The following is a 13240-nucleotide window of genomic DNA, read 5'->3' on the forward strand; positions in this document are numbered from 1 at the left end:
TCGTCGGTGTTTTGAAGAAATGCGAAAGCACACTTTTGAAAAAAAATTCAATGGAGCCTGTTTAAGTTTTTCACGGCTGTTTTAAAATATTTACGTCGTTTTAAATTCAATTTAAACTTAAACCTAATTAAAACCAAAATTGAATTTAAAAAAACGTCGTAAATATTTTAAAACAGATGATAAAATATAACATGCTCCACTGAAAAATTTTTCCAAAAAGGCGTTTTCGCCCTTTCTGCTAAACATCGACGATATATTATTATGGTAATAATACAAATAAAAGCTTTGACGACGACGCGACGGAATATGAAAGATCTGATGAGACTACCCTCAATCGCAGATTGACGATCATCAACTTTTATTTAGCTATTTAGCTGGTCTGTACGGAACTTGTCCTTAAAATTATTAAAAGTTATTTTTTGTTATCTTGTCATTTTTTTAAAACAACGAGATTATATCTCTCAAACTTCAATTTACAAGTACAGGAGACACGTGAATTTGGAGATTTCATGTCGTTTCAATATTTACATAATTTGAGGGACAGCAACTATACTTTCTAAGACAATTCGTGATTCGTTATAAAATTCTATGAAATGTCAACATAGTAATCTACTTATCCAGCCCGAACAAGTTGTAGGAAAGTAAACATATTTAATTTTATGTTTTTTTAGCTAGCTCTCCATAATCATTACTTTAATTTTTCAATAAACTACGTGTTAGATCAAGAGTTTTTGTATTTTTAGAACTTTGCTGATGTAAGAAGCGTCAAAGTTGGTTGTTTTGAGAAGGCCATAACTTTGGATCTATAAACGCTTTTGGAATTTTTGCTTTATATGCAAGGCTAATTGCGTTATTGCATGAATAGTAGTGTAGTAGTAATTTTATTTTCATATCTTAAACTGATGCTGAGTTACAGTTACGGTAATGTGAAATTTGGTCGAATCGTATAGTGTATATACATTACACGCAGTCCGACATGCAATTAGCCAGTTTTTCTACAAAAACAAAGTTATTGTAAAGTTAAAATATCTTTCTAAAGGCCCCAGTGCACGGGCTGTCAGTCACATCACCAACTACACCTGTTGGTTGATATTTTGTCTCACTCACTCTCAGTCGTCTGACGTCATGTGATCCGTGGCCGAGATCGCTGTGTTAATTGTGCCACAGGTATATATTTGAATACCCGAAACCTCAAAACACAATATTCCTGTCAACAAGAATTTCTTCACTAACCTCAATAAGTAAGGCAAAATGATAAACACTACCACCTAAATAGATTATTTAGTAATTTATTGCCCGTATGTTTAAAAACTGCCCATGTAATTTTCACTATTTTTTTATATTAACTCTAATCGCATACTACACAAGGCCTGCATTGTTCAAATACATGTGAAAATTCTATGCGTTAAGGTGCACTTTTGATTGAAACTAAAATTCTTCAAAAGACGATGATGGGATGTAGTTATGCACATTGAAATAAACTTTATTTGCATAATTATTTTGACTATGCGGCAAGCAAGACTGGTTTAGACTTACAAATTCTTTGCTGACCTTGTGTCCATAGCTTTAACATTTTTTGTATTGCTTTGTATGTGGCTGAATGTATCTAAACTGTTGGCCCCTTTTTAGATGTATTTTGTTGTATGCATGGTAGTGAAAATGTGATACATTGGCAATATTAATATACCTAACCATACAACAGCCCTTTCATATTAAAAAAATACTAATGTAGACTACTCGCTGAGATTTCTCAAATGTCATAAGACAAATCATACAATTTTTATTCGTATAAACCTCGAGTCGATAAAAAAAATCGTAATTGTCGTTTAAGAAAACGATTATGTTAGGTAACAGTACATTTTGTCGTACTCGCAACTCGTTTGTGTGGTTCCTAAAATGGTGTCTTTACCAAATAATTATTCTAAAATGTTACGATTAATACAACAACACAATCGGTCGATTCCGTACTTGCGTACAACACTAGTGGAACTAGTCCGCCTGTCCGCATGGAACGTTCCAATATGGCGGCTTCTACTTCATAGTCACTTGGAGCATGGCTGCGTTTTAAAATATTTTTAAAACTTTTATTATCCTTGTCTTTTTTACATTTAAATGGACTTAATTTAGCATTTTGTACTTTAATTTTTTTATTTAAGATAAAACATAAGTAATGTGGTTTAAGTGAAACGTGTGCTAAAGTCAGACAATCTAGATCCTTGAGTGACCTTTTGGGTTGACTTTCTTTTTACCATATTGCTACGTTATCGTATATTAGTTAGTTCTGTAAAGCTTTAAAACAGATATTTGCGGATTTCAAAAACAGTGATATAATTTAGTTAACGGTGCCACATATTAAAGTCTGATATTCAGGTACTGTGCGAGAAAACTCCCACGTGGAAATACCTCACGTCTCTATTTATAGATTTCGAACTTGCTTCACTAAAAGTGATAGGTGAGTTTAGAAATTCTCAGTAAAGACATTATTTCTTTGTGTGAATACTTTCCAGTGTTAAATGTTTAAATTCACATTTTTATTACTTAAATACTGGATCGTTCTTTTTATTATCTGCTGGGCTATTTGGTGTTACAAATATATACAGAGGTATACGCCTGCCTAATTATGGCGTTATTTTGTACTATGGAATGATGAATAACCTCCAACAATTTGATCGTGTTTTTCTGAGTACCGATTACCTAATCAAGTTTTAATTATCAGCATAAGGTTTCTAGTTCATCGAGTTCGCGACATTGTTGTAATACGTACGTGCACATAATTTTAGAATTGAGATAGTAGCAGCTGTTTTTGAAAGATCTCTGTGTGAACTTAACAACTCTGTGTTCACGTTTATTTATGACATGCTCAATTTCATTTGCAGTGATTAGTTCAGTTGATAATTTAGTGGAAATTATCAACCTGCCAACTAGTCAAACCAGTCAAGCCACTAGTGCAGAAGCAACGAAAAAGCAAGTGACATCAAAGCAGTTGTCACCTGCTCCAGAGACTGAAATCTCTTCCGCTGTTGAGACAAAGAGTGAAGTACTGAACAACAGCGAGACACTATCTGTACCCTCTCCCACTCCACCACTGTTAGCAAGCATTGAGAAGGCAGCTGCTAAGGAACTGCACACAGTACCAGAATTAGTTGAAAGCCACGAAACTTCCAGTGCTATACAGGCACAAGCCAAACTAACTCAAAGCATAGCTAGTGTACAACGCTATAATCCTGAATCTAAGATGAAAGATATTAATCTTAATAATAAGACTACAGGTTTGAGTACTTTATATCTTTCTTGTTAAGTTAATTTATATTTGTCACGTGATTTGAAGTTGTTCGTTATTTTGTCAGATGCTGATACTGCCAATGGTAATCCTACTGATGTAACTAAAACTGAGACTGCTAAAGAAGATATCAATAAAAATGAAAAAGTTGTAAAGAATTCTAAGAATACTAGTAAAAAATCTGGAAACAAGATGGCCAATAATGAAACTAATGTAAAAGACGCAGAATCATTTGAAAATGGTAAAGATGAGACTGATAACCTTAGTAATGTAGAAGTAATGCAGGAAGAACAGTTATCTAAAAGTGAGGAGACAGTAACCAAGGCATTAGCAGCTGAGAAATCTGAGGTTCCTGTAACATCATCTGCAGTTGTTCCTAAATACAATTACAATCCTGGTCTGTATTTATTTCTTTATGATGTGCTACCTTCTCATTATAATTGCGTTTTTGATATGCTTTTGCTTATTTTTTTTTTGTATTTTGTCCAGGACAATGGTCTCCATTCAACAAAACAGGGAAGAAATGCTATGATATTGGATTACTCAAGCAAATGAAAGATGACCCACTTTCAAAGAACAAGCCGAATGTGCCATTGTTGGAAGCTTGCAATGTTATGAGGGTTTGTATAGTATTATATAAGTAGATTTTCCTTTAGTTATGTTTTTGAATTATTATTTTTAATTTAAATGTTATTTTAGACTGCGCCTATTCAAGATGCTCTGCCTTTTACGGCTATCTCCCGATCTGTGAATGACTCAATGTTTCTCCCTCCATTTGCTAAAAGTTCAGTTACTGGCTCTAGAAGTAATACTGCAAGGGATCCAAAGAAGGACGGCAGAAATATGGCAGCTGGTGGTGAGTTTTGAATTGCTTTATAGTAAATTATGTATTTACATGTTTTAAGGAAACTTGCGCTAATAAATTTACGTAAATGTTTTATTTATCCATATTATATTTCATCAGGTAAAGGAAGTGCTAAACTATCTTCACAACCTAGCAGTAGTGGTGGCCATAAACCTATTTATGTCTCTCTTTCATTGCGAGAAGAAGTTAAGTTAAATGAAACAAAGGATCCATGGAAACCTCTTAGGTTTAAAAAAGAGAATATAGGTGAAGACGATTTCAAGACTCAAGAATTAAACAAAAAGTTTAGAGGCATACTGAACAAACTGACTCCCCAGAAGTTTGATACTTTATTGGAGAAAGTAAAAACTCTCGAGATTAACAATCAAAAACGTCTGGAAGGTGTCATCGACCTTGTGTTTGAGAAGGCTATTGAAGAACCAAATTTTTCAGAAGCCTATGCTGCTATGTGCAATAAGCTCTCAATGCTCAAGGTATAATTTTATATACTTTTTCAGATTAATTGAAGATATTTTGGCAAAGCCTATTTGACCATCTTACTATTTTACAGGTTCCTGCTGACAATGCAACAAATCCAGACCAATGTGTCAATTTCAGAGCACTTATCATTAGTAAATGTCAAAACCAATTTGTGACAGATAAAGTAGATGAACAAGTCCTGAAACTTGAAAAAGAACTTGCAGATAGCACTGATCCCGTAAGTTTCTACTGATATGACATTTTTTATAAATAACTATACAAATAATATAAGACTGTCTTTAGACATTATATGTAAGTGTTCTGTGTGTATTCGACGTGAATAAATTGGTTGCAGGCAAAAAAGAAGGAGCTTCAGCTGCAATTGGAAGAAGAGAACAGAAGAGTGAGAATGAGATCAGTAGGAAATGTCAGATTTATTGGTGAGTATTTAAAAGTCAAATTTATAATTTATCTATGTATTATTTCTAATTATTTAGTAAACTAGGCTACTATGCTTTAATAGCCTAATTTACTAACCTATTTTTATACATATGATGACATATATGTAGAAGTGTTTAATAACACCTCACATCAGCGAATGTCATGATGATGTACTACACAATAAAATAATAATTACTTTGAGATAAATCTGAATGATTCATGTTGATCTAAACACGTACAATTTATAATATAATAATTTTATTTCAAATAGCTATAGTAAGGAAAACCCGCTTCTTATAAAGTCCCTGAAAACAAAAGGAAAATAATTATTTAATTTCAATAACTCTTTTGTTAATAATTTGCCAACCACACTGCATGTTCAATACAGTTCGTCTTTTTATTTTTTGCATTTGCGAAATTAAATATTGGCCATCCATATCATCATGTGCATTTGCACTGAAATAATTTACTGGTATTACTTATTACTTATTTTTATCTACCTTTATATATATTTAGGCATGTCTTTTTGCGTGCGAATTGATTAGGTTTACTGAGATGCATGCTCAAGCGACATATTGCGCAATTCTATAAGGTATTTTTATATGAATCAATGTCATACATTAAGCTATATGTGAGTTTCTCAATAGATTTTTTTTTATTGCAGGTGAACTATACAAACTGAAAATGTTGACTTCTAAAATTATGGTTTACTGTATGAACTACCTGATTGACAAATTAGAAGAAGAAAAGTTGGAGTGTCTATGCAAATTGCTTACTACCATTGGTGAACAAGTTGAAAGTGAAGTAAGAGATCCACTTGACAATGTGTTCAAGAAGATGCAGGATATTGTTGATCGCAAATCAAACAGCATCAGTTGCCGTGTCAGGTATTAACACATTTTATTATTCTACTTGAAGATACGATTTTAATTTTCTGAATGTAATGCTGTTCTAAAACAAATCTTGTTGTAGATTTATGATCCAAGATGTGATTGAGCTCCGTAGAAGAAGATGGGTGCAGAAGAGTGTGGTTGACTCACAACCTAAAATGATGGACCAAATTCAAAAAGAAGCTGAGCAGCAACAACGTCATATTGAGGTAAATTTCAACTTTTGTCTAAAACTGCAGGTCTACTCTCTTTCTTGAAAACGAAACTTTGTTAATGAACGAAATTGCTTTATTTTAAATTTTACATTTAATATGTGGTTCAGCATTTCTTGTAATATTCATGCAGAAAAAATATATAAACAAGTAAAAAAATATTTTTAACGTAATTAGCCGAGACGCTATAAAATACTCATTGTTATCCGATTTGTTTGAAGAGTACCATTTCATGCAAACTATAGGTTGCAAAAGTATGACAACCAAAAATTTCCATATATTAGAAGCTACATACTATACATTGTATTCTTTGTAAACTTATCGTACATAATATTTACGTTTTATAAATCATAATGAAAGCATTTGAAGCTATTGGCAAGATTTTTCGTAAATATTATCTCCTAAATAAGCAAAAATATAATGCAGTAAGTTGATTTTATTTAATCAACTCGCAGTCTTTGATTCCTTGGGTAGAACTTTATTTTGTACATTTTTATGTGCCGTCTGTACACATAATTCGCAAAGTCTCGGAGATGCAAACCCTCAGTAGAAATCAAATGAAAATAAAAAAGGATCCCATAATATGCGCAAACATTCAATGGGCTGTCATTGTTTTCAGTGTACAGCTCAGCAAATTTTTATAAGCGTATAACAATGATCTTATAAAACGAACAAGCAAATCGTGTAAAAACACCCTTAACGAAAACGAGAACTACGTATTCTTCCCACCGTTACTAGTATTTTCTTGTATGGGGCCATGTCTGGGAACCTGATAATTATGAAGATATTGTGATTTAAAGCCAAAATTTTACTTTCGTATTTTTTACGAAATCATTTTTTGCGAAATTTACTCTCGATCTCCGTCCGACATCCGTCCGAAACAATTACTGCCAAGTAAGCATTGACCTACCAACAAATGGACGTCGGGTCTAATACAAAAACCACGAAAAAAATGTCCGAAGTTAACCCATACAAACGAGTGACATGTAACGAAATATAAAAAACTAAAACATTTAATTTATATTGTAACGTCATTGCAGTACTGCCTAATTTTGCTTGCAACAATTTAAGGACCCAAAAACACCATATTCAGCTCCTACTGGAAATTTAACAAAACGCATAAATATGGTGCATTTTGCTTCGACTGAAAATTACTTGAACACAAGAGTAATGGAGTGGCCTTTGTCGTAAATATTAATTAATTTATATATATATTATTATGTCGAATTTTGTGCAAATTCACTTAAAGAAATAATGAAGAGTTGGGCAGATATTAACATACAAATATTACTACAAATGTGAAAGTAAGCGTGTACTATAAGAAATGTACTGATATTCCAACTAAACGTAAACCGTAATTCCGAAAACCGGTTTAGTTTAGTTTTGTAATCTTCCTAAAAAAATACATTTGACGTTTTATTTCGTTAGCTCGAATTAAACGTCATTAATAAAAAAATATTTTTTTAAATAAGATTAAAATCAAAGCGACTCTATAGTTTCTTTCTTCTAAATATTTCAATCGCTTGTGGTTTGAACAATTGAAAATGACCAAAAAGGTTTTATAAGCTTCTTCAAATTGACGTAATGGGTCTCTTTCCATCTTTTGCGCATGCAATGTGTAGAAAAAGGACAGTTAGCTATTTGATTATTTTGTGTGCTTTTGTAATTTATATTTACGATTCATTTATATATAAATTAAATGCGATAAAACTACAAAATACCATTTTTAAATGAGAAGTATGATAAGTTTAGTGACAATATTATACAAAATCCTGTTTTTACACTTTACTGTAGTAATTTTTGCAAGTTATTATTATATGGTACTGCATGATTGACAACCGCGCTGGCACTCGAACAAATGAAGACTGCTGCGCGATTGACGCTCTGTATGCGATTTTAACACCCTATAGGTGCGGACACTTTTTAGCGCGAACCCGACGTCCATTTATTAGTAAGTCAATGCAAATAAGCAATACGTGACCAAATGAAAAGACGCGTGATGCGAATGAAGCTTCATACTTGATACTTGTCTTTTAATTTTGTCGAATATTACTTATTTGACGGAGATCGAGAGTAGACCCCCCTGTTTCAAAATGTTATTAAATATTAAACTTTCTTCCAAACAAACATTATAAATTTCAAGTAAACGAGGTGTTCAAAATTTCAACGTATACCCAAGTTATGACCGACCGTACAATGAATGAATCTGCGTCGAGCAAAGAGGCGAACCTGACATTTGTAGAACTGCGTCATTTTATTCAAATTTATAAAAGAAAAAATGCCGTCGTGTGTTCTTAAATGCACTAATTACCACGTTGAAGTAAAAAACACATTGAATGACATGCGTACCACGCGTCAAAAATATTTACGTTATAGCTATATTTTATTTATATTTTTATAAATAACAGTAGCCAATTGAACATAGAGATAGTAATTTTTTCTGTAGCGAGTGCGATAAAGACTTATCATGGATTATGAGTGCAGGTACAAACATTGTAGGCAGTAACTAAGTAAGTAGTCATCGATTTGACTTATTGTATTGTAGTTGGAAACTTATTTATACAGTTTGTTACGTACGTGTTTATGTGATATAAATATAACACATTTAACAATAATTTCTTGCCTGCATATGTGTGCAAAATTACTTGCCAAAAACATCAACTAAACAAACATTTTTTTTAATGCAGGAATATTTTTGTGTTCAGATTGGAGATGAACATTTGTTTGTTACTCCAACATAAGACATACTTGTCTTTCATTGAAATTAACTCGTGAAATCTAATTTTCAGGGACGTAACTAAAGAGTTTATGCACTCTACGCATTTCGATTCGATGTTTTCCAATTTTCTTGCAATCTAACCTGAAATATAGCCCAGTATCTATTTCACATCACTCGCTAAAGTTTCAGTGTCAATCACTTCAGCAAATATACCAACATTATTTTCTGATATCTTGTCATTGATCGTTGAGATCATTCGCAGGTTGATCTTTAGAAGATTTAGTATCGAATTCATCGTCGTCAATTGGTACTCGTTTGTTAGAAGACTAATTTTATTAATGTTAATGGCGAAAGAGCAATTTAATTAATTTAATTTCAATGATAGGGTCGTTGCGACTTTTGGGGGAAGTCTATGTCCAGCAGTGGACATTTTTCGGTTGAAATTATGTAGAAGTTGAAAGCATAGCACAATAAACAAATCTACTTACTACCTTAGAACTAGCATTGTCGCAAAGTAGATGTTACATATCTTGTGTGTAATCATTGGTGCATAAGTATTTTTCAGTATTTTATTCCATTTGGCAGATGTAAATTTTGTGAACAGAATAAGTAGGACACATCAATTATTCGAACTTTTTAGATAAACTGGTTACAACTCTTTTCTTATTTAGCTAATGAATGCTGCACCACCTGGCGGTTTCCGTCGCGATGAAGGGAGTCGCGGCAAACGTGGTGACAGTCGCAGGCAGAATGCTAACACGTTCATGGAAAACAACTGGAAATCTACGAGGACAAATTATACCGTAGACACATCTAAGCTTAAAGCAGCAGTTACGCAAAAGGTAACAAAATCTATTGTGATACAATTAAGTTTAATCTTATCTAACGCAGACATTATTCTAATATATTATTTTATACGGTATAATTTATTGTTCATGGCATTCCTAAACTGAAAACAATAGAATACAAAGTCACTGATAAATATTGTGTATCAAATGCTATTAATTTATTAAACTGTGTAGGTATTTAATTTAACTTGATTGAACTTATAAAGATTGAAGTAGAATTCTGAAATCTCAATATGATCCTGAAATCACAGCATGGATTTTTGGAAACTTTCAATTCACAGATGATGACATGTTAGCACTTTAGTTGGTTAAACAGAGTTTATCAATATTAATTCTAGAGGAATGTTACATTTACACGTCTGTGTCAAATCTGAAGGCTTCTCAATTTTCACCTGACGATCTTGGGCGAACCTTACTCAGCTACTTAATTTAAATTACTGGTCGCTGTCATGCGCTTTGACTTGCAATTCTGTGAGGTATAAAACACCAATTAATCTGTCATATCGATTGTGATACACTTTAATAATATTTATATTACTTTCACTCGGATTTAATTTTAATCCTCATGTAGGTGAACACTGGAATTTGGTTGCAAAATTTCATACTCACTAAAATGGTGTATACTTTCCACCCAACGTGACACGAATCATTTTAATGCAGAAGGTGCGCCGAAGATCCACATAAAATGAACCTACTATGTTTGTCATATCTACCTTGATACCTTATGATGACAATTGACAATTTTAAAATTTTTATGTCTTGCAAGACATATACTTACCTAAAAGTTTTGTTTCAGAATCAGAATCTTAATAATATCAAGTTAGCACCAACGAATACTGCTTGGAACCAGGGTTCGGGCACAAAGAACACTGGTCAAACGGGAAGTAATTCTATGATTAGTCTTACTAAAAATATGTACAGTGTCCTAGAAAATGTACACACTGATCCTTCAACACTTAGAGGTAAATAAAAACGATTATGATAATCTCTAAACTTGCTGCCTTTATCGCTTACTCATGAACTATCTTTAATTAATATTTTAGGAAGCAAAGATATGTCGCCTAGCTACTCTAAGGGTGCTTCAATTGAACGATCGACCTTCAACTCTAGGGGAGATTTCAGTAAGTTACAATATGTACATAATTTGCTATTTGACGCAAGTTGTTTGTGCTTTGTTTTATTTGTCTCTTCGATAGTAATGAAGAAGATTAATATGCTATTAAAGTTTTTAATGTGTGAAAATACTACAATGTAATTAACCTGCAATATTACGTAGTAAAATGTCTATTCGTTTGTTTGATTTATAAAGTAACATAATTTGTATCATAAAATGTCCACATTTTGCGTTGTTATCTTTTGACCTTGTGTGGTGTCTTCGATACGTTCAAAGAGATTATTATTACAATTGGCAAAGATTGTAATTAATTCAAATAACTTTGGTTTAAATGAAGATGATAACTTTGCGGCAGATAGCGGTAGTGGCAGCAGATCTGGTTCGATGGGCGTAGCTCGGTCGAATTCTAGCAGTAGAAGTACGAGCGCGGCGCCGCCTTCACCTGCACCTACTGCCGATACCCCGACCCTAATCCCGGCTCCTGTCAAGCAAGAACAGCTACCTGATAACAAGAAGAAGTCCGTCAAGGCCTTGATCGATATGCTACTTATAAATCATGATGACAATGATATGGCGGCAGATGTGAAAGAGCTCTTCGCGCCTCAATATCACGCTGATATGGTTACAGAAATACTTAATGTGGCATTAGAAAAGTAAGAATGTGCACTTATTTAATTATTGTATAATATTTGCGGCAAGTACTTAAAGACTTCCGCGTGTTTTGCAGGCCAGCAAAGGAGGTTGCGATGATAGCAAAATCATTATTGCATTTAGTGTCAACAAATACGATTGCTGCAGAAAACTTTTTAGCAGGAATGAAAGAGATATTGGAATTAGCTCCTGATCTTCACATTGATATACCAATGTTGTATGATTACTTAGGAAAGTTCCTTGCGCCACAAATTGAAAAGAAGGTACGTCAAAATGTTGTTTTTGTGTATATACAGGTAACCTACAAATTATTATTGTTTGGGATAGTGACGATTATTGTTGTTAAAACGCAGATTCATTTTATAAACTTTATATTGTCTAAAACGTTGAAATGATTTGTCAAATGTTAACGTTTTGGGTGCACCCAATCTATACGAATTTTCGTAAAGCACTAAAATACTGGTGGTTGGTAGAGCGTGTCGCTAACCGCTTACATCAAAGGTTTTCTTCTGTTTATATTGCGAAGCCTTGACAAACAATTTCTCTTGCCCATGAACCTTATACTAATAGTTTTTCCGTTTCAGCATATCACATTTGTACAGTTACTTAGGCTTTCTCAAATGATTATTTCAAATAATCAAGGACACTTGTTTTTGAAGTCGATTGTTAAAGATTTAAAAGAAAGCATGGGACCTTCATTTGTAAAAAGCAAATGGCAAGAGTCTGGTCTTCAGTTAAAGGAATGGATGAATGAAGATCAGGTAACATGAAGATCAGATTTTTATGATTATAAAAAAATTTGTGATGATGAAGTGATGATAATAAAGAATGCAATCGTTTTTTACCTGCAAGTAATGTCTCAAAGCTTTGTTATTTTAAAACAAAATCTTTTACAGGTGGAGAAGTGGTTAATAGATAATAAATTTGAATTCTTGGAGGGTAGTGCTAATGTTTGTGAAGAAACTAAAAAGATATTAACTCCTGCAGAAACACAAAGTAAATTACTTCAATTGATGAATTCAGACGAAACCTGTGATTGTATAAAGGGATGGGTGCAGGTATGTCCAAAGGATATATATTATATATAAATATAATCTTTATTTTTTATGCTAGATAAGTAATAATAATATGTTGACTGTACTTCATTGCTGATTGTTTCAGGATAACCTCGGCAAATCTTCAAACGAAGACTGGTTCATGCGAGCAATGATACAGGCAATATGCGAGCATGCTCTTTTCGGCCCCGAAGGCCGTGACGTGCCTCATTTTAACCAAGATCGCATGAACAAGTATTCTCGGCTCATCAACGAGTTTGGAGAGTCTCAGCAGTCCAGGGAAGCCAGTTGTCTATTCGGTATACAGCAATTGATACACAGGCTAGAGCACCCACAAGGTAAAACATATTCTTTAATAACAGTTCACATTCATTTTCTCATAATGAATGCAAAGATTTAGATGATAATATCTTTTTTTTTTTCAGGTCTTTCCTTAGAAATATTCCAATATCTACATGAACAGTATATAATATCTCCAGAAGGATTTATATCTTGGGAAGAATCAGAGTTGGAACCAGAAGGCAAAGGTAAGATGCAAACATAGCGTTCTGGACACTCATTTGAAACATGAACATAGTTCAGTGAGTGTCTAAGAGTTTTTTTCCCAAAGGTGTAATGATGAAGGCGCTTACGTCGTTCTTCACCAACATCAAAGAAGCGGATAACGAGGACTCATGTAGCGAGGACTGACGCGCGCAGATAGCTG

At 33.3% G+C, this 13240-nt stretch overlaps 1 protein-coding gene across 1 annotated transcript in view; it reads left to right on the top strand.

The window, feature by feature from the left end:
• The window catches only part of LOC113239890 (eukaryotic translation initiation factor 4 gamma-like), a 34819-nt gene extending 21579 nt beyond the window's left edge, over positions 1–13240 (top strand). The window contains exons 11-29 of the mRNA XM_026477055.1: positions 2877–3269; positions 3348–3677; positions 3770–3900; positions 3980–4136; positions 4245–4618; positions 4696–4842; positions 4960–5044; positions 5710–5932; positions 6018–6144; positions 9538–9708; positions 10511–10676; positions 10758–10835; positions 11184–11481; positions 11556–11742; positions 12064–12240; positions 12376–12537; positions 12641–12872; positions 12960–13061; positions 13145–13240. Coding sequence (XP_026332840.1) covers positions 2877–3269; positions 3348–3677; positions 3770–3900; positions 3980–4136; positions 4245–4618; positions 4696–4842; positions 4960–5044; positions 5710–5932; positions 6018–6144; positions 9538–9708; positions 10511–10676; positions 10758–10835; positions 11184–11481; positions 11556–11742; positions 12064–12240; positions 12376–12537; positions 12641–12872; positions 12960–13061; positions 13145–13224 — 3620 coding nt within the window. The 3' untranslated portion in view covers positions 13225–13240. The remainder of the gene's footprint in view (positions 1–2876; positions 3270–3347; positions 3678–3769; positions 3901–3979; positions 4137–4244; positions 4619–4695; positions 4843–4959; positions 5045–5709; positions 5933–6017; positions 6145–9537; positions 9709–10510; positions 10677–10757; positions 10836–11183; positions 11482–11555; positions 11743–12063; positions 12241–12375; positions 12538–12640; positions 12873–12959; positions 13062–13144) is intronic.

Source organism: Hyposmocoma kahamanoa, unplaced genomic scaffold (assembly GCF_003589595.1).
Source record: "Hyposmocoma kahamanoa isolate Upper Pololo Valley unplaced genomic scaffold, ASM358959v1 100021, whole genome shotgun sequence".
In the NCBI taxonomy this organism is placed as follows: domain Eukaryota; kingdom Metazoa; phylum Arthropoda; class Insecta; order Lepidoptera; family Cosmopterigidae; genus Hyposmocoma; species Hyposmocoma kahamanoa.